The sequence below is a fragment of the Pleurodeles waltl genome, chromosome 9 (assembly GCF_031143425.1).
Source record: "Pleurodeles waltl isolate 20211129_DDA chromosome 9, aPleWal1.hap1.20221129, whole genome shotgun sequence".
Classification (NCBI taxonomy): Eukaryota; Metazoa; Chordata; class Amphibia; order Caudata; family Salamandridae; genus Pleurodeles; species Pleurodeles waltl.
Window position 1 is genome coordinate 309,068,244 of NC_090448.1, and position 20,879 is coordinate 309,089,122.

Here is a 20,879-nt window from a genome sequence, read left to right on the forward strand (position 1 = left end):
TTTGCTAGGAGGCAATAATGCACTGTATACACGACTGTTCTGTACACAGCAGTTTCTAAATCTTACTTTTGAAAGAGTTAATCTACTTTATTTATTACAATAACCTTTAGTTGACTTGCATGTTTGTCTTTTGTGCAGGATTGGTTTTGCCCTCCAATTCTATGTAGTTTGAAATCGATGTTTGATGACATTTAAAACTCATTTAACCATTTTGGGAGGAGATCTTGAATTATGGCCCCCGTAGGTGTTGTGCATTACAGGGTAAAATGATAGCGAAGGATAGTCAATTGCTTTCCCTGGCTCTTAATAAATGAGACCGGATTGATGGTGAGCCTTGGTGCCATTGTAAGATAACCTGTGATGTATTTTGACTTTGGGCAGATTACGTTTGCACAAAGTGGACGTTTCAGTTATTTCCCTGTTTAGGGCTTAAAGTTCCCCTTGTTTTTAAGTCTTATATAGCTCTAAACAAGTCTGTTACCTTATTCAATTTAGCCATGGATTCAACCCACAGTACTTGCAAATAGTTTCTTTATGGTAAATGGGCTCGTAATTATATTACTTTGTAACTCTAGTCTGAATGCAGATATGCACATCATCCCTGTACACAGTTGGATGCTGGCTGCATCTGCAGAGTCCAGTGAAGATTTTAAAGGCATACTAGATATTGTTTTCTGGTCCGTAACCAATTCCTTTGCCCTCTTCTGGAGCTCTTCGTGGAGGTGTTAAAGCAATTCCTCTATGTCCTTCCATTGTTAGTGGGCATACTAGGGAGAACAGCAACAGTATAAGTGATACTGAGTCGCTACTACCTTCTCCATTTTCTTCACAATAGCATATAGCATTTTGCTGAGCCCACAAAGTAGGGCTCAGTAATTTTTATATTACTGATTATTTTCCTGGCTGCTTCAACTATTAGTTAATCTGCTTCAGTGTGAGCTTTAATGCATGGTGAATCTAGGGGAGAAGGCTAGCACTTCCCCAATCTAGCGGTAAGAACTGGTCAAGTGGCTGCCTTCCTGAATACCTCGATAGCCTGCTACAAAACAGTAAGTACACTGCAAACATAATTTCCTCCCAATGCTAAAAAGAAGGTCTCGACAAGGAACCATGATTCATCCACTTCTTCCTCTGATCGAATACCTGATCTGTCGGCTGTTCTTGTCACAACACGGGGAATAAAAATGCATCTCCTCAAGAGGAGTATTAGATGGTAATGCCTCTATCTCTTGTTGCAGGGATTCAGCACCTACATGCTTTCGTACGTTCTTATCCGAGTTCAGCGTTTCCTCACATTGAGTTTCGTATCTTGATCGTTTATTTGAAATCTAGATGTGTGTACATGTCTCTGCTTCTGGGGAATGAGGTATGAGTTTTACCCTTTCATTTCTGCCTCAGTGGACAGACTTTGTTGGTATTTTCTTTCTTCTTATGCAGAAAAGCAGTAATTTCGGCCTTGAACTTATGCTTCAGTTTTTTTTAAACGAGTCTGCTTTTGCTCAGTGAATGTTTTAACAGTTTTCTTCTTGAGTTGGGCTTTTTGTACTTTCTGTCATTAGTCTTTTCTGGTCTCGAGCCTCCTCCTAAAATAAGGAGATGGTTTAGGCTTCCTTGGTGCGTTGGTCTTTTCTTTCCAGTCTGTTTACTCAGTCTTTATGCTTTTCAATCGGGAAGTTTTCGACATCAAAGGTTTTGCGTTGGCCATGCGGTCTGAAATCTTTGGCTCCAAATACCTTTGCTTCCTCTTTGTTCAAAGAATTTCTTTTAGTCGTGTTTCAGGTATGTCCAGGTCTACTGGAGCCATGTCTTTGTCAGGCAAACTCATGAAATGGTTGTTTCTGTGCCTCCCTTGTACCCCTCCATGATAACTGAGCCTTCCTTGTTAGACAGGTGGCATTCAGCCTAGCTCTGCTCGTTTGCCATGGCGCTGGCATAGCATGCCCACCACTTTTCCACTGTCTTTAAGTTTTTTAGGGTGAATGGAGGGCAAACTTTTTAAGTTTCAGACTTATGGCCTAAAGGCTGAAACTCTTCTGACCATCTAATTATATGCGTATTTTAATGGCACTTCGAGAAAAATTTTAAACCACTTTCCTCTGGAGGGCAGCCTAACCACGGAAAAAGATGGCAGTTTTGTAATTTTACTCCGATGACTGGGATGCTCAAAAGGGCTTTGGACATTAAACTTGGGGTGGATTTTGTAACTTTGGACGGCATCGCATGAAGCAAAGAGGGCCACCCCTCGACAGGCCCTCCAAGGAATCCCATCCAATACTTTGAGGCTTGCCACGAAACTCACCATCCCCTGGCCTACTGTTCATCAAACAAGCTGTCCACACTCTAGTATCTATATGCCTCCGCCAAGAGGTTTGATACTTTCCTGTTGGGCTGAGGCTCTATCAACCACGCAGTTCCCACAGCAGAATAACTTACCGGAGATATAACCTCACAGGTGTACAATGCACTGCTGTTCTGACTTTCAACTTGTGCCCAGAGCCTCTTTCACAGCTGGCATCTTTATGTCTATCTCCAAAACATGTCGACCATTTACATTCTCGGGGACCTTAGCTGGAATAACAAGGACCAGACTCCAAACAGAACTCACCTACAGAAATGGAGCTAGATACAGTTCAAGGAAATAATGGGTTTGGTTAAAGCAGAGTTTCAATGTCATGATTTCTGAGCTCTCCTCAGAAATAAAATTGCTGCAAACTGATTTTGAAGCAATACACAACAGACTGGATGCCACAGATCGACAGCTAGACGGTTTGGACAAATGGCAAACCCAACAACCTGGCTGGGATTCAGAGGTCTGGCGCTTTAAACAAAAGGTTACTGATTTACAGGACTGTTCCAGAAGAACAATGTTCATACACACGTGTTCAAGGAAGGGGCTGAAGGTGACAACATGTTGGCGGTCCTACAGTCCATCCTGTAGTCACTGCTGGGCAACCACTTCAAAGACCTGCTAGAAATCTAAGAGTGCATAGGTTTCATACTCACCATATGGCAGCACACTCCCCAACTCATGGGATCACAGCATGCCTCACCAGACACAATTTGGTAAGCTTAATACTACAGACAGCTGAGAAGCATATGGACCCATTCACACTGGAATGACAACAGAATCGTATTACAGCTGACTTCTCACATTATATGGTAATAAAAAGGAAAACGTTTTCAGTCAGACACCAATGGTTGCGCCAACATATAATCAAGTATGGTCTCCTTGATCCCACAGCCATGCTAATAATAACTCACACAGGCCGGCAACAGAATTCTTTCAGACAGGTGCACTGGAGGATTGTTTGAAATCCGAAGGTCTCACACTCATGGGGCAGAGCCTTCAGAAGCTATAGGACAGCTTGAAGGCAATCGCCACAAAACGCATGGACAGCAAGGAATGTACTCTCAGCAAGCACAGGGCAACTGCCCGTAAGAAATCAAATAGGGCGGGCTCAACAGAGTGGTAGAATCACTAACCCCAGGAAGAGACAAATCCCACTTGCTATTGAAAGTTAGACAATATGCCAATGCAAAGAACGTACTTGGACTTTCCTGATCACCAGCCACCCGTCTGGGGAGACCAAATGTTTAATACTCATTTTTGTAGCTAAGATAAGGGATATTATTATTACTATATTATATCATACTTTCTGTCCCTACTCGTACCAGTTGCATGGGCTCCCACCACAGGACATTTACCCTGTCACCCTCCTAGGATGACCAATTTGCTTTCCCAAACCTCTGCTTTTCCACCCCCATCTTCCCCAGAAGGCTGACCTTCTCACCAAGCATAACAGGCCTACTAAAGCGCTGCATACTATGTGTAACCTACTCACTATACTGATTCCCCGCACATTACCGTACTTGCTACACTTAGGCCCCCGGAGGCCCCCACGGTCTGCGGTTAGACCCACACGTGAAAGGTTCAGGTTTCTCCTTCTTCCCTCCTGATCCTTTCCTGTTCCTCCCTGTTCTTTGGGGCGCCTAGCCGGACATCTAGAACATCTCAATGTTCTCCACCGGCACATCTAGTTTTTGGCAACTGGAAAGGTTCCTAATCCCATTAAGCATACATAACCTCTATAGGCATCTTGATTTGCGCACTTAAACTCCTGGAGGCCAGTGTTCCATATGAACACAACCCAAGACTCCCCTCAATGTTTTGTTGTTAAACATCAACAGACTTAATAGTTATTTCACACTCCAAAAAGTCCTGACGTACTTTGACACAAACAAGCAGACAGCGCTAGCCCAGGCGACCTACTTATCACCTGAACAGGCAGTAAAAATGAGAAGGAATTGGGTGGGTGAGGTAGTTAACAGCAGCTGACTGACTCCGAAGACTCGGGACCAGCACAGACCAGCTGGCGCTTCAAAGAAACGTGGGTTTGCTATACTCCTAAACATCCTCTTTCCCAACAAACTGCTAAGAATGTGGACCAACTAAGAGGGCAAATATGAAAATCAAATCCTTGGGGCATGCTCTCATATTGGGCTCCATATATGTGTTAAAAAACAGACTTCCTTTCACGCATCTCAAGGCTGTTCACTAAAAAGCCACTGACTGCGGGACCTGTAGGTCCTTCTCCCTCAACGGGGATGTCAAGATTTTGGCTAAACTCCCAGCCAATAGACTTGGTAAAGTCATGTCGTTCATGATCTACCTCACGCAGGCTGTCTTCTCGCACCACTATTACTGCTGGCACTAGAACAACTTCCCATTACATTTCAGCAGTCATCTGAGATCCATGGGGTTAGTATCATTATGGTTATGGTAAATCTACTTCTGTCATCAATCCCAAAGAAACACTCCTCACCATTAAGGAAATACTGCATACTTTTTCAAGATTCCCAGGCTATAAAATTACCTGGTGTAATTGTGATGTCATGCCCATGTCACTGTGTTCAAGCTGGGCCAGTGTTGCCGACTATAACTGTAGATGGGGGCCAAAAGGAATAAGATTTTTTGGAATCATCTTCGCCTGAACTACATGGTAGATGGAAATATATCCCTCCATTGGATAAGGCCCAGCTAACTTAACCCGCTGGTCTGCCCTGCAGTGATACCTGTGGGGTCGACTACAAGCTGTTAAAATGGCCCCGATTTCAACTATGCATTTGGAATACTCTCAATGCTGATCAGCAAATCACTTCTGGCTCAGACAGATGCAGTCAATAAGTAATACTTTTAGGGGACGCGTACGACCCAGACTAAAAATGGAGAGGTTTTACTCACCAAACTGAGGCATACTAAAATGTCCTGATTCATGGCGGTCTTCTACAGACTTGGATCACTTATGCCACAGTCTGACAATCTGATGATCATTACCATGTTACATACTTGGAAACTGGCATACAACCTGCTAAAACTTCATCTGTGGCATCACAGACTGGCACCAATATGGGCCAGTAGTGTAATATGTATTAGGGGAGAATCATTCTGTTTCCGAGGAAGAGTGATAATTATCTGGGGATCTCAAGAAAAGAACAGCTAAATATGTATAAGTCCTACCAAGGCTTTCAGCCAGAATTCAGTTTAGCGCATCTCCGACAACGAAAATACAATCTACTGAAACACTTCTTAAGTAAACATGGAAACTCTGATGAGACAGGTATCTCACTAACACCCATACAATGCTACCTAGAGGATATGGGGTTGGGACCACAAAACAGTAGTTTCAGGCTTCTACAATTTGCTTATAGATTATATATATTCATTCCCCAGTGCAGAGAAAAACATAGCCCTATGGCACTTACTCTTTCATAAAGATTATAACTTCGAGGACTGGGCTGACCTTCTGTGCATGCATAATGTACTACTCTAGTAATCTAAACTAAAATTTGCCTACTTGAAGGTGCTGCATAACTGGTACCGGACCCCTATGTACCAGATGGGGGGCTGGAACCTACCTCATATACTATAGCAATTCCCCTCACTTCAGATTGAGTCATACTATAAGCAGCACAGGATCGCACAGCAATACAAGTCCGCCCATCAATACATCTTGCATTACTCCATAACATGTCCGACTATGTAGTATAGTCAGAGACGGCTAGCAACAGCCCTAGAGACTGCAAAAGAATGCATCCTGAGGCATTGGACATAGAACATCACTACCCCCCAGTGATGTCTGACCAAGTAATCTAGGCTAGCGGAATGTGAACAGGTGATCTATAAACCTAATGACCAACTAGCTGTGTTTGATACTGTAGGAAAGTAACTTCTTTTTAGCATGGTTACCCCCACTTTTTGCCTGATGTCAGTGTGTTTTGACTGTGTTCACTGGGACCCCTGTTAACCAGGACCCCAGTGATTATGCTCTCTCCCTTTAAATGTGGATGTTTGGACCACATACACCCCACATTTGCCATACTGGAGCCCCCTTGTAAGTCCCTAGTATACGGTACACAGGGCACTGGAGCACCAGGGGTCCCCCATGGGCTGCAGCATGTATTATGTCACCCATGGAAGCCCATGCAAAGTGTATCTGCAGGCTTGCCATTGCAGCCTATGTGAAAGGTATGCATGCACTCTTTTCACTATAGGTCACTGCACCAGGTCAATGTAAGTCACCCCTATTGTAAGCCCTCCTAGCCCAGAGGGCAGGGTTTAGGTACCTGTGTGTGAGAGCACCCCTGCATGAGCACAGGTGCCCCCACAAACTCCAGCTCTATTCTCATGGACTTAATGAGTGTGGGGATGACATTTTACACGCGTACTGGACATATGTAACCACCTATGTCCAGCTGCTCCGAACCTAGGCATGTTTGGTATCAAACATGTCGGACTCATACCCCAATACAGTTGCCAGTATTAGAAGTATGACTCCACGCACTCCTGGGGCTCCTTAGAGGACTCCCGGCATTGCTCCTACCAACTTTCTGGGGTATTCAGGGCAGCTTAAGCTGCTGCCACCCCTCAGATGGGTTCCTGCCCTCCTGCTGCTTGAACAGCTCAAACCCAGGAAGGCAGAACAAAGGATTTCCTTTGGGAGAGAGAGAGACAACACTCCCTCCCTTCGGAAATGGGTATAACATTGCTTGGGAGGGGGAGCCTCCCCAAGCCACTGGCATGCTTTGAAGGGCACATTTGGTGCCCTCCTTGCATAAGCCAGTCTGCACCAGTTCAGGGACCTCCAGTCCCTGCTCTGGCACAAAACTGGATAATGGAAAGGGAAGTAACCACCCCCCTGTCCATCACCACCCCAGGGGTGGTGCCCAGAGCTCCTCCAGAGGGTCCCTTAATTCTGCCATCTTAAATCAAAGGTGGGCAGAGGCCTCTGGGAGGATCTGAGTGGCCAAGTCAGGCTGGTGACGTCAGAGCCCCTCCTGATAGATGGTCACCTAGCTAGGTGACCAATCTTCCTTCCAGGGTAATTTAGAGTCTCCCTTTTGGGTGGGTCCTCAGATTCGGCTTGCAAGATTCCAGCAAGATTCCTTGGCAACCTCTACTTCGACTTCTGGCCACTGGAACTGCAACTGAACTCTCCAGGAACTGACAATATCCATCCACGGACCAAGACTCTGCTTGCAACATTGTTTCCACGCCTCCTTCCAGCTTCTGCAACATTTACCCGGCTGTGCATCCTCTGAGGACGACAAGTCTTCAGTCTGCACAAGAAGGAAGAAGGAATCTCCGTTGGAGTCACTCCCCTGCATATGCAGGCACCAACTGCAACTATGACTGGCTGCGTGGATCTCATCTCATCCTGAGCTGCATGGATCCTGCATCACGGGTAGTGCTCTGCAATGGCCCCCCCTTGGTCCTCTCTACCAGCTGTCCAACTTTGGTGGAGGTAAGCCCTTGCCTTCCCATGCAGGACAGGAACCCCAGTGCACTGCGTCTCTTGCAGCTACCAAGGTGTGTTGGCATCTCCTCCAAGGGAGCTTCAGGCTCTGTGCATTCTTCCTGGCGACGCACAGCTCTCTGTGTGCTTCTCCCGCTTCTCCTACGGCGTGGGACCCTTCGTCAGCTGTGCTGTGTGGGCTCCTCTGCGACTCCTGGGCTCTCTTCCAGTGGGTCCTCAGTGGGGGCTGCCTTTTCTTCTGTGGACTCCCTGCCCTACTGAAAGCCCCCTAGAGCCCCTTGCTGGTCCCAAGCAGCTCCACTTTTTGTCTACTGCGTCCATTGCCTTTGCCAAGGCTTGTTGGTGTCTTTTCACGCCACAGACAGGCGTCAATTTTCCATCTGGCGTGGGATGTCGACTGCATCTTCCAGCAACTTTCACCAATTCCAGGACTGCATCACTGACTGTCTTGGTCCTACCGTTGACCAACTCCTGCAACCACAGGTGGGGGATGCTCCTGCCACAACCGGACACTTCTGCGACTTCTGGACTTGGTCCCCTTCTTTTTTAGGTCTTTCTCTTCAGGAATCCACAGCTGGTTTCTTGCAGTCTTGTCAGGGTGTTGCATTATCCTTATTTTCCTTCCTTTTAGGGGTTTGTGGAAATTCCAGTAGCTTACTCCTTTCTTCCTGGTCGCTGAGGGGCACTGTGGTGCTTACCTTTGAAGTTGCCTAGTTCTCCCAGCTCCCCCCTACAGATCCCACTTACCTAGGTGGGGGTCCGCATTCACATTACATTTTTTTAGTATATGGTTTGGGCTCCCTCTAGGGTCACTATTGTCTATTTGTTATTGCACTGTTTCCATTGCTATTTATGCCTATTTGTGATTACTGGTGTACATGTTTTGTGTGTTTATTTACCTCCTGTTGGATCACTGCCTATCTAGTATTTTTTGTATTGTTACTGTAATAAAGACCCTTTATTTTCGTAACACTGAGTGTTTTCTTTCATGTGTGTTTAAGCGCTGTGTGACTAAAGTGGTACTGCATGAGCTTTGCAGGTCTCCTAGATAAGCCTTGGCTGCTCATCCACAGCTACCTCTATACAGCCTGGCTTCTAGACACTACCTGCACTACACTAATAGGGGGATACATGGACCTAGTATAAAGTGTAAGTACCTTAGGTACCCATCACACACCATGCCAGCTTCCTACAGACACTATCTGGGACTTCTTCCTGAAACCAGTAACAGCTCCTGATTCATGAATGCTTTTTGACACCCGACCCACCTGACGGGAGAGCTACAATATTCTAGGGTAAGCTATGAGGTATAGCGAGAGCACCCCTTTTGCACAATTCAGGGTGATATTGATGGATGCATGGAGACTACACAGTTTTGGATTGTCTGGCAGATAGGAAGCTACCGCCACCAGCACTACAACCACCACCACACCTTTGCATCTAATCACATTATGCTATATGTGACTCACTCCCTATCCTCGTCCCCCTTCCCTCGCCACCACCACTCGTTTTGAATGGGAGCTGTAAAATGGACTTTGCAAGGTTCTTTGTTTCATAGAGTATTTTTATACATTATGCTCGTCCTTTGTCACTGCTTCAGACAGAAATGTGGTCTCAATGTCAGAAGATGTTAATTATTCTGACTGGGACATTTATGTAAGGTACTGAAAGGATCCAAAGACTATAAACTCCACTTAAGGGTTACTTTCTCCTAACGTTGAGGGCCATAAGAAAAAGCAACTGTCCTTTCAGATGTCTTTGTTTTATTTCAATGGGCATCGCTGTTACAATGTCCTTTTCTTGATTTTTTCCACTGTAGAGCAACTGTGAGGAGGAGTATTTTTCACTTCTGACTCCAACAGCTAAAAAAAATTATTCAGAAAATGGAGGCACAGAGCCATTGCGGCTCTATGTTCAACATAAAGGACACAAAATGTATATTCTCAAATATTTCTGGACACAACCAGCTGATGCCAGAATAATGCAAATAATGTTATTCTAGAAGAGGTTCAAACTGCATATTTGTCTGTATACATCCTAAAAGGTGTCCTAGCAGACTTCACAGTTCTTAGTGATTTTGTGAACCACACATTTCTCACAAAATCAGCTGAGGAGCTTACACCTGCGATTTTCAACTCAAGTGCCACAGTAAAACAAACAAAGTGTCGTTTCTCAGTGTCTGATTTCTGTTTGCTTCATATTTTACAAGCTTTCTGGCTATCAGCTCTTCATATAGGACAAAGCACGCCTATCTCAATGAGACCAATTAATTATGGTGTAGACGGTACAGATTCCTTTTTGCTTCCTGCTCTTCCCCCAACCAATGGGTTGATCGAGGATGAGATCATATGACTGCAAGTACAGTCTCTCCTTCCAGACACCCATCCCTTTATCCGTACCTGTCCTCTCTTTTTGTACCAGGGAATGAGGAGAGAACAAGGATGTAAGGGCTGTCTTTTTTTTTCATTTATGCAGCACATCTTACTAACTTACTAGGAAAAGCTGAGCAGATAGAACCCAAACATTGCTGGGACTTATGTTCACAACCGGAGTTCAATATTTGGAATTTATCTCAGGCTTGTCACACACAAAATAGTGGAACCAAAGTACCTAAGGGACTTGAGTGTACAGAGGGGTAGAATGTTAACAAGTCATTCCAAATGCTACTCCTTTTCTCATGGCCAGAGCTGTCACCTGTATCAACGCCGTACAGAAGGTAAATAACCCAGAAAGATGGGAACTATCATGAGGGTGGTTTGACTAAGACTGCACCACAGCTAGTTTCTATTAGCCTCCTTTAAGGACTCCAAGCCTGCAATGCAGAACATCTACATATAGGATATCAAAACAGACTTATAGATCCATGCAGAGATAGAACATATTTTAGTCAACATGCAGGACTGCCATTTAGTGACCCATATAATGATCTTAAGTCATGATGTTAGAGCTCATGACCATCTGGTCTTAGTGTTTAATCTTTAAGTTTCTTTCCACTTCCCCTGATCGTACCAGCTGTTAACTGACGATGGAGGGAAACTAATGAAAAAAAATAACTAATGTATAAGAAGCAGTCATCTTTCTATAAGTCATGGCCTTTAGGCAAAATTATATTTCTGGTATGAAAGTAAGAGCACACCAACGTGCTCCTTTTTGAATTAGAAATGGAGCAAACAAGCATAATTTAGAGATCTCAGTAACGGGGAAATGTTACAAAGATTTGCTTCACTCTAACGAGAAGGAAGGTGAAAACGACCAATGGGCCAAATTGACGGATGTTATCAAGTCACAGGAAAAGAGATTATCAGGACATATTTTAACAAGGCACCAAAAATGAAGACGGCAGACAGGGGCCCACATCATTCAATGACAAGGCTCCTCACACTTCTCTGCTCTACATCGTGTGGCTCTTTGGTAATGCCTTTCCTATATCCACATTGCCTAAACTGGAAACGGATCTCTTAGTGATCACAATTAGAGACGTCAAATGTGCTACTTGAAGCAAGAATACATTTAAGGTCATGGCTTTGCGAAATCCCAACTGATTTGGTTAAGGTCAGCTTATAGACTTAGGGTTTGTACATTTAATTCCAGATACACAACCTATTCCAGTGAGCCCCCGTTACAAAACATGGCTCTGAAAAAGAGACCATTTCTGTGAAAAAGGCTCCAGGAGAGATCCAGCAAACTATCACCCCCATCAGTGTGAAAGGTTAGGTACTTTTGGCCTTTTGTAAATTAACTTGCCAAGGTGAAGGAGTGGACCTGAATCCATCATGATTACTTCCAGTGACAGGAAGAGTTTCAAAAGTGACCAAACACCATTGGCTAGATATGCATTGTAGTGAAAACTACAACTCATTGAACTACTGCTTAACCTTTACTTTTCCATAAGAGGAATCCGAGAGGGAAACGTTAGATGAGGTCGTAAGGTGGCACAGTCAGATTTAGGTAACCTTGGAGAATTGCCAGGATGAGAATGATGTTGTATCAGTTTTGACACACTTTGTCACTGGTGCAATAAATCAAAACATTACTTTTGTGGTCTATTTCTAAAAATGCTATTGGGTCTTCGGAATCTTGTGGAAGGTTTGCTGCACTTTGTAGTTGTAGGAGTGTAACAATTAACTTAAACCACAAAATAGTTACTTGGAACATGCACAAGGCTTTTAGTACTCAAATCCATCTTGGTGGTTTATTATTAAAGGTGGCCCACAACTAATTTGTTTTTGGACTGATGTCAAGTACTGTGTTTGCTCCAAGTCTCTACTTTTCAGAGAAAAAATTAACAGTACAAACAAAACGGAAAAAAATCTTAAGATTCTGCATTAGGTTTTTGAAATCAAGCATGGGGGCTGGGAACAACTCCAAGATTATGAACCTAGAGGGATCCTGGATAAGCACTGTGTTGTGCTCTGTGGCTGGGTATCCATGATACGGTTGTTGACAGTCTACTGCTGCCCGGTCCCGAGTGTTCGAGGAGAGAGCGGTTTGAACGAGTTGGGACGGAGGGCAGAGGGATGCGTCAGAAGCGGCTTTCTGTGTTATACGCCTGGATATTAATAAACACGCAAACTAATATATTAACGCGTTCAGTGTGTTTTCACCGCCAAATACAACAACATTTTTGGCGACGAGGGGCCAGGAGGCCGCCACAACTTTACCCACACAGTTCTTACTTTGTACGAAGGTGAGGGCACATTTTATGGCTTCTTTCTTGACGCGTCTCTGCTCCCTGGACTTCCGACAAGAAACAATTGAATACTGGGAGCTCTGTGATTGGTGCGGTAAGGTGAATGAAAGGACATGATTTTGGGAGGCAGTGGTAACAGCTAAAAACAGTATTTCACAAGCTGGGCATGGCTTTTACAGGGGCCATCTTGGATGTGTCTCCAGTTTAAAACACAATTGAAGAATTAACAGCATTATCACTGGTTGGACTGTACAGTGGTACAGATAGAACACTCACCAATTAGTGTTTCATGAAAGTTTTGTTTTTCACAGGAAAATACAATATTTATTTCTATTTGAGAAACTGGAAAAAGGTTTACTTGTAACTGCTGTTACCCTGGTTGAACAATACAGTCGGTTAATCCTCCACCACCTTTCCTAGAGTCGCCAGGTGCGCCCGCCATCCCATGGAGGCAATGGTTTGATGGATTCGAGACTTACCTTGAGGCCATAGGGGCCTCTCGTTTCAGACCAGAAAGGAAAAAGTGTTTACTACTACTACATTCTCTGTGATATCAAGGAAGAGAGATCTTTGAACACCTACCAGATGTGGTGCAGATTGAGGAAGAGCTTGATGACTATCAAGTTGCTACAAAGAAATTATCCACAAGGTTCGATGTACTACCAAGTCTGGTAGTTATGCAGCACAAATTTTTAAAGCGTTGGCAACTCCAAAGTGAAGCTGTCGACACATACATCAGTGCGCTTAGACAATTGTCTTCCAAGTGAGAATTTAGAGATTTTCAAGACCAGTTGATAATGGACCAGTTTATTGGCCATTGCTCGGACAAGTATATTCAGCAAAAGCTGTTGAGCATGAGGAATCCAACGTTGGAAGATGTCATCAAAATAGCCAAGAGTATTGAACTGGTGCAGATTTCTCTGAAGGAACTCACAGCTACTGCTGGTGCGAAAGACACGGAACCTCTTCAAGTTAATGTTGTTGCAAAGACAGGGGTGGTTAAGAAAGGTGAACTGAAGAAATCTGACAACCCTTTTTTTAGGTGTTCGAACGAAGAGATGTGGGTATGCACCCCACTTCAAGGATGGCAAAAGTTGTCCAGCGAAAAATGTTGTGCGTAGAAAATGTGGTAAACTAGGTCATTTTGCGAAGGTTTGTCAATCGATGACCAATAAGCAAGCCAAAGTAAGCAGTGTAGTGGAAGAAGAGGATGGCAACAGGGAGGAACTTTTAGCAAAGGCATTTCAGGACATGATTGTTGTGGTCACAGATGATGTTTTGGGAGTTAGAGACCAGAACCAATGTATCGATCCCCTGGTGGATATTCAGGTAGGAGTAAAGTGGTCTGTCTGAATTGTTCCACAACACGTGGGGTGATAGAAAATTGTTTCCACTGGATAGATCACCTGTCTCGTATGAGGGCAGGAAGACAGATCTAGAAGGATATATAGAGGACAGTCTAGAGTTCAAGGGTCGTAAGATTTTTGGGAAAATTTATGTGGCATACAAAGGTTTGAACATTCTGGGTTGGTACCACCAAGGGTTGTTTCGTATGGTGCTGAGGCCCAGAACGAAAGAACAAGTTCTAGTTGTAGGAGACCCAAAAGAAATGGTACCGTTTGAGGATGAATGTCCCGGTGTTTTTGCCCAGGGTTTTGGAAAAATTGTAGGTTTCAAACACAGGATAAAATAAAAGATAAGGCCATTCCCGTGAAACATAAGATCAGGTCTGTACCATTTAGTTTGAGGGAGGATCTCATAGCTGAGATCAACAGGCTTCAAGAGAATGGCGTTATTAAGCCAATTGAGTCAAGTTTGTGGCTTTCACCACTGGTGGTTGTCCGAAAACGGAATGGGGACATACGTTTATGTGTGGACTTGAGGAGTCTCAATAAAGAAATTTCATATCCTCTACCCAAAATCAATGACCTGCTTGAATAACTTAGAGGCTCTGAGTGGTTTTCCAAGATTGATCTAGTATCTGCCTACCACCAGGTGGTGTTAGATGAGGAATTGCGCCATTACACAGCCTTTAATTCCCTGTTTGCCACATTTCAGTTTTGCAAGATGCCATTTGGATTGGCCTCTGCTGCGTCAGCTTTGCAACGTATTATGCACAAGCTGTTAGGTGATGTCCAAGGTGTTCTAATTTTCCAGGATGATGTTCTGATTCATGCTAGGGGTTTGGAAGACCACAAAGATAAAATTAGATCTGTTTTCAAGGTTTTTCAGATACATGGTGTCTGTGTGAAAAATAAAAATGTGAATTTTTCAAGAGAGAGATTGAATTTCTGGGGCACTGTGTGTCCAGGAAAGGGGTAACACCCCAGCCTGGGTTGGTAAAGGCATTTCTAGAATCTCCAAACCCCCAAGGACAAAGGTGAATTACTGTTGTTTATGGGCATGAGCGAATATTATTCAAGGTTCATTCCCAATTATGCTAGTAAAGTGAAAGTGTTGTCTAATATGCTTAAGAACAAAGTCCCGTTTGTATGGGACAGTGAATGCCAAACCTCATTCGACAAAGTAAGGCATGAATAAGTTGATGCTAGAACACTGAGTCCATATGACCCCAGCCAGTTGTGCATCATTACGGTGGATGCTAGTAGGTATGGATTGGGGACAGTGTTGTCCCAGGGTGTGGGGGAAAATGAGAAGGTTATTAGTTATGCCTCAAGAGTTTTACGTGAACCTGAGCTCAACTACTCAGTAATTGAAAAAGAGTTACTGGCATGCTACTGGGCGAGTGAGAAATTTAGAAGCTATGCCTGGGGCAGGAACTATGTGATTCAAACAGAACATAAGCCATTGGTGTACATTTTAAATGGTGACAAAATCAACTACACAACCCCCCGCATTGCACGTCTCACCACAAAATTGTTACAATAAAATTTCCAGGTGAGGTACATTCCAGGAAAGGAAAATTTTACAGCTGACTTTCTCTTTCAGTTACCTATTAACGAGCAGAGTTCTATTGACTTGGAGGATGATATGGAAGATTGTTTCATAGCAGATGTAGATGAATCGAAGGTGTGCATGGAAAAGGTGTGGAGGATGGCTGAGAGCAGTGATGGGCATTGTTAAGCAGCACATAATCAATGGCTGGCCAAAGGAAATTAATTTGAATTCTTAGGTCCAACCGTATGTTAAAGTGAGTGATGAATTGTCAATTGAAGATGGTGTTGTATTGAGGAATGACAAGTGTGTACCCCCCCTTGTGAGGTTTGTTCAAGGCTGGGGGACCATGCGCATATGGGGCATTTGGGTACCACAATGACAAAGAGACGTATCAGGGCTCATTATTGGTGGCCCTCTATGGACAAAGATGTGGAAAGAGCCGTGAGTGGATGTGTTGTTTGTAACAGTGCTGAAAAGGGGTTAAAGGTTGTGAAACTACCATTGCAACCCATATCTATACCAGACAGAGCTTGGGTTAAAGTGGGTATTGATATAGTGGTGCCGTTCAACTTTCTCCCAAGTCAGATGTGGTATGTATTTGTCCTGATGGACTACTACAGTAAATGGCCAGAAGTGCGTTTTTTTGCCCACAGCTGGTATTTTGGAGGGAAGGGTTTCCGGAGTTTATAATCTCTGATAATGGGGTCCAGTTTGTTAGTAATGAAATGGCGACGTTTCTGGTTGAGTCTGGAGTGAAACACTTGAAGAGTTCTCTGTACCATCCACAAACAAATGGTTTGGTAGAGAGAATGAACAGAGTGGTTGTGGAGTGTATTAAGTGGGCTAAAGCAAGCAAATATGATGTGGAAGAGACTGTGAACTCTATGTTGTGGTTTTATCATGCCACCCCACATTCGGTAACGATAATTTCTCCTTTTGAGCTTCTCAAGGGTAGACTTAGTACGTCTAGACTTCTTCCATCTTGGTTAGCAAATGTTGTGGCCGGTAAACTTATGGATACAGTGGACATGGACATGTTGGGAGAGGTAAAAATAAAAAAAAATAATAAAGAAAAGGTGAAGGCTAGGTATGATCAGAAAAACTCTACAAAAGAACACTCAATTCATCCTGGAGATGTGGTACGCATCAAGTTGCAGACATTTGTGAAGAAGGGGGATGCCAACTATGGAAGTCCGGTGACAGTGAGGAAAGTGTGTGGTAATGATGTTATGGTTGAGGGTGGTCAGTGGTGGAATGCAGGGAAGGTTGTGAAGGTCAAAGATGTTAGTGGCAATGGTGTGAAAAAGGGTGATAGGTAATTGTCTGATCGTGTGAACCATGAACACAGGGTGTCAGACACCAATAAGTTGGAACCTCACACTCTGCGGAGATCTGACCGTGAAAAATGGGTACCATTCAAACTATGGGAATGTCATTAGAAGTGAAATGGGTACCATTCAAACTCAGGGAATGTCATTGGTAGTGAAGCGGGTACTGCTCACTCTCATGGAATGTCATTGGTGGTAGTAGGGGTGTTATTGTATTAGTGCAAAGATATATATTTATGTTGTTTTTCTGTACGGATTGTTTTTTTTGGTGTATGTTGTTGGGTGTTCTCCATAGTGAGAATATTATATCTGTAAAAAAAAAAAAAAAAAAAAAAAAAAGAGAGAGATAATATGTTGTGCTCTGTGGCTGGGTATCCATGATACCATTGTTGACCGCCACGTGCTGCCCGGTCCCCAAGCGTTCGAGGAGAGAGCGGTTTGAACGCGCTGGGACGAAGGGCAGAGGGACGCGGCGGATTTCTGTGTTATTTGCCTGGATATTAATAAACATGCAAACTAATATATTAACGAGTTCAGTGTGTTTTCACCGCCGAATACAACACACTGTTACAGGGAAGTAACTTTCCTGTGTAAGCCATGCGAGGTCCAGATACATGAGCAGCATTAGTTGAAGAATAGTAAAATTTACTCTTTTGGGGATGTCTGGTAATTTTCCATGACTCTCCAAAAGGTCTGCCAACTACAGCCTCCAATATACGTGAATAAATTTGAGCTCTCCAATCACCCTACTATAGGACAAGCAACAGTAAGGAATGCCATATAAATGGTGGCTATTCAGTGATCAAGGGAAAGACCTGTCTAAGCCTTGCTGACCTACATCTTTGATCCACTGCTGTTAAAAGAGGAAACCATAACTCAGGCATAATCATTATGAGGAGGATCTAAGTTCAGTCTATCTGGGAGGTTTCAGACTCCTGCGTAGAAGGTAAAAGGTCTATTTTTAGACTACAAAATGGATAGGTCGGTCTAGATGGATGGTGATCTCACATTATATGAGGTGCAGCAAAAGGTCACGTGTAGAATACTTGCAAAAGTCAGAACCACTGAATATTGCTTAGGTCGTTTTTATGTCATTTCTCACTATGCCACTCCAGACAGTGAGCACGCGTATGCAAATATGACTTGGTCTGACACAATAGAAACAGTGCAGCCATAACTTCCAGGCCACATCCCCTCGAAACAGGCATGATAGAACACGAGACCACTCCATCTCTTGTAACCTATTGCAGACCTAAATGTGTGAATTACAGTCAATCTGTCAAAACCTCTCAAATAACGAAAACATGAAAATGGAGACAACTGCTCATTAAGTCTCCCCACACTGCTTTTAGCTTTGGGTTTCAGAACAATAAAAGAGATAAAGGATGGCCACACCCTTAAAACCAAGTGAAACAAAACAGAAGGTAAGTAAATAAAACCAGTAGTCACGGTCTTGTGGTCCTAGTGCAATTTGGAGTACAATGCAAGGTGGACTTTGTGGGAAAGTCCAGAAATCTGCTACATGTGAAACTTTTCTACAGTTGTTCTAACCTATTAATAAACACAAACATAAGAAACTTAGAAGATTAGTTCGAAAATTAGTTGGTTCACTCAAAGTCCAGAACTACCCAGCAAAAGTAAACAGTTGTAAACCAACAAAAGTAAATGGCTGTGAATTAACTTGCATTGTTTGACTATTTGTTTTGAGCTGATGGCAGGTTAAATGCACGATCTTTCTTTGAATTAAAAATGCAAATATTTCTGTTTGGATATTAATGTGCTACCAGTTGAAAATAAAATGTTTTTCATTTGAAAAAGTCATTATTTAGGTAGTTCTACAACACTCCACAAAACTCCACCTCCAACTCAACCCCCAAGACTAGCAATTCTGCAAGACCTATTAGTACATAGGTTACATTTCAAAATTCAAGACTTGCCACAAAAAAAAAAACACTGTGCACTTTGTGACCAATTTTGGGACACATCTTTTGGAACATTTGCCCCAGTGCAGACAGAGACCAGCATTGTGTTGCTTACCTCTTGGTATTCTCCTAAGGGTGTCAGGTATTGCAGAAGCAATCTCTGCTCTACAGAGGAAGTCAAAGGATACAGGCTATAGTTTGTGCCAATAACCCACAAGGACATCTCCGACCAGCTGCTGTTGGAGAGCTCGCTGCCCACCCTCTCTGGCTCTGAAGATGAGAACCCCAACTTCTGCTTGACCTTTCGGAAGTGTTCCCTGTCGTTATCTGGTCGACTATTCCGGAACCCAATTTCCCCACCCTTGGCAAAAGAATTTAAACGATTGCTTGTTGTGCGGCTGGAATCCAATTGAAAGGAGAGGTCCACATTGTTCAAAGAATTTTCTGGGACCCGACCCCCGAGCAGGTCCCCATAGTCCATATCAACAGCCTCTTCATCCAGAGGAAGTAGGGGTTCAGAGTTCACCTTCAGAGGGCTGGTCTTTTTAGATTCCACCTTGTTCGCTATATCCTGCAGCTGTAAGTCCCGCAACCGAGACAGCACCTGGGCTACCTGCCACAAACAAAAGAAAATAGATGATAAAGGTTGTAGCAACCCAGCCAAGTATTAGCAAATCCACTCCAACAACAAAGACAATGAGAATAGAATATGACATCAGAAAGCTCCCACAAAGGAAAACATTTCAGAGCTGTTCTTCTCTATTTTGTCCGTTTTCTGTGCATTCACAAGTTCAGATTGAAGATACCCCATGCCATCTAGTAAAGTGTACAGAAGTTAGGAACCAGCTTTCAAATCGTGGCTTTGCAAGGCTTGAACTAAGGTATGATGATGTTGAGGTAAACTTGGAGAAGGTGATCATCTTTAACAGAATCAGACGCAGTAGTTGATCAGGAAATGACACCCCCCAAAGAGTGACTCCCTCGTAAAAACAGGACTACTTTCAACAACTTGTTGAAACTCCTAAAACCTCAATCCAAATAATAACAAACTGCCGTTATATCATACACCGTAAACAAAGAATGCTTGGCTGCAGCTCAAGTGCTGAGAAATAAATCTCAAAGGAAAATTGATTACCTTATTCTCCTAGAGTAAGAGTTTAAACTCTATGCTATATTTGTTACTAGTTATTTATATAGTGCAAACGTTCCAAATGAGGCAACCAAAAATAATTAACTTCTCTTGCAAAATACTCTAAATGGCCATCAAAATAATTGAGATACACCATGGCAGACGCACAGCTCAATGGAAATGGTTTTAGAAATTCCCGAGGTAATCATAAAGTCTGAGACAAAATGAAAAAAGTAGATGGATTACACAGATTTCGTGCCAAAAAAGCCAACATGATATGGTAGAAAAAGGTTTATGAATGCCAAGACTGCACACTGCCATCTATTGTAACCTTTAGATTAATTAGAAGCAATGCAATTGAATTTTCTCTGAAATGTGCCATTCCTCTTTTAGTACTCGTCGATGGATGCAGTTCTCATTAAAAAAAGCAAACTGGCATAGGTTAAGGAGGGTCATTGGTAGTGCAGAAGCAAATGCAGGTTTAAAATGAAGGTTGCCAAACTTTAAATTTGGTTTGTGGCAAGATATCTCTTTATGAGACTAATAAACTTTAGAACATAGATGGGGGAATGTTCCTTCTGGCTTAGATATGTAAGAGGCAATATGGCCTCATCAAGTGAAATAAAAAAAAATCTGAACTAAAAACATTTTACTACATACATCTAGATCATAGAAACTGGTTCAGCATATCTTATTCAGATGCACGGTTATAAAGATAATTCCTTTGAAAGAGAAAGTGATTTTGCTTGGATGATTGCCAAAGTATTATTGAGCAAGCACTTTAATGTCCGTGGTCCGTGAATTAGGCCGGTGGTGAGGGGGGCGGCGACGACATCAGTAGGGTCTATTTCTTAAGGTGCAGTGGCCATTAACAAGGACCCTTGACTGTAGTTCAGATGGGAAATGGTTGAGAAAGGGGCGTTACGGGACTACTGGGATGTGAGCTCTAATTGTGACAAGAGTAGTCTTTCCTCTGGTGTCTTAAGGGCACCTTACTATTGGACACAAGCTGAGACACCTTGCCTTTGGTTGTGCTGTGGACAAATGAACACTCTCAGAATGGTTACCATAACCTACCTTGGTGGTTTTCAGTACAGA

At 43.3% G+C, this 20,879-nt stretch overlaps 1 protein-coding gene across 11 annotated transcripts in view; it reads right to left on the reverse strand.

Moving 5' to 3' along the window:
- DCAF1 (DDB1 and CUL4 associated factor 1) overlaps nucleotides 1-20,879 on the reverse strand; it is a 709,202-nt gene that overhangs the window by 566,578 nt on the left and 121,745 nt on the right. For all 11 annotated transcript variants that reach the window (XM_069206794.1, XM_069206793.1, XM_069206790.1 and 8 more), the window contains one exon: nucleotides 18,768-19,265. In XM_069206794.1, coding sequence (XP_069062895.1) covers nucleotides 18,768-19,265 — 498 coding nt within the window. The remainder of the gene's footprint in view (nucleotides 1-18,767; nucleotides 19,266-20,879) is intronic.